Raw genomic sequence first — 890 nt, 5'->3', positions numbered from 1 at the left:
CCAAGGACGACGGCACGGCCGGGGCGCAGCCAGGTGTCGCCGCCGCGCGGCGTCGTCGTTACTGCGTCGGTGCCAAAGTCCAGCTCGATGTTACGCGCGGTGGCCAGGACGTTGAAGTTGTCGGCGCTGGCGGTGATCAGCGGATCGACTGCTCCGACTGCGGCAAGACGCGAGCGTTATAATCCGGTTGTGATGGGTGAGTAGGTGAGTAGGTAGGTAAACAGGTGATAACAACGTAGGTAGGTGGGTGGAAAACAGCTGGAGAGGAAAAAGGTCAACGGCGCAATAAGAGCGGCTCTCCGATCGATACAGCATCATTTCCTTTCTCCTTTCCTCACACTCTGGGGCCCCAACCGTTACGCCACGTGGAATGCAGCCCCCCCTGGAGCAATTTCCAGATATAGCGAGAGTCTAGATATACCTGCAGTGCACTGCACGACAAACAGCAGCAGTGGTAAACCCCGAGTGCAGCACAGACAGAGCCCCGGCGGCGACCCCCCACTCACCATCCGACGACTGCGGCCTACCGCCGTTGCTGTCGAACGCCATCTTGGTCGCCGCTGCAGCTACAGCAGCTGCTGCTGCTGCTGCGGCGGCTGTGGGTTCGTCACTGCGTGTGCCGAGTGAGCCTACACCCACATTCGTCGTTGCCAACGTCATGGCCGAAGAAATCCCGGGAGCTACACCCGCGGCGCGAGCCGACAAGTCAGACGGCGCCTTGAAAGACAGTGGTGCCGCTGCAGGCGGCTCCGTCGCTGCCGCTGCCGCGGCAGCGGCAGTGCCGAGGGTTTTGGTTCCCTGTCGCAGCGGCGCGTCCGCCGTTGCCGCCGCCGCCGCCGCCGCCGCCGCCGCGGCGGCTGACAGGTCCTTGTTGGAGACCGTGCCGGCGC

The 890-nt window shown here is 63.9% G+C and overlaps 1 protein-coding gene across 1 annotated transcript in view; it reads right to left on the bottom strand.

The window, feature by feature from the left end:
* Positions 1–890, bottom strand: part of VOLCADRAFT_96439 (uncharacterized protein) — a gene marked incomplete at both ends in the record, with an annotated part of 32227 nt that overhangs the window by 12964 nt on the left and 18373 nt on the right. The window contains 2 exons of the mRNA XM_002955459.1: positions 422–431; positions 507–798. Coding sequence (XP_002955505.1) covers positions 422–431; positions 507–798 — 302 coding nt within the window. The remainder of the gene's footprint in view (positions 1–421; positions 432–506; positions 799–890) is intronic.

This window comes from Volvox carteri (assembly GCF_000143455.1).
Source record: "Volvox carteri f. nagariensis unplaced genomic scaffold VOLCAscaffold_52, whole genome shotgun sequence".
Taxonomy (NCBI): Eukaryota; Viridiplantae; Chlorophyta; class Chlorophyceae; order Chlamydomonadales; family Volvocaceae; genus Volvox; species Volvox carteri.
Note: the sequence above shows the minus strand (reverse complement) of the source record. Positions and strands in the feature narration are given on the sequence as shown.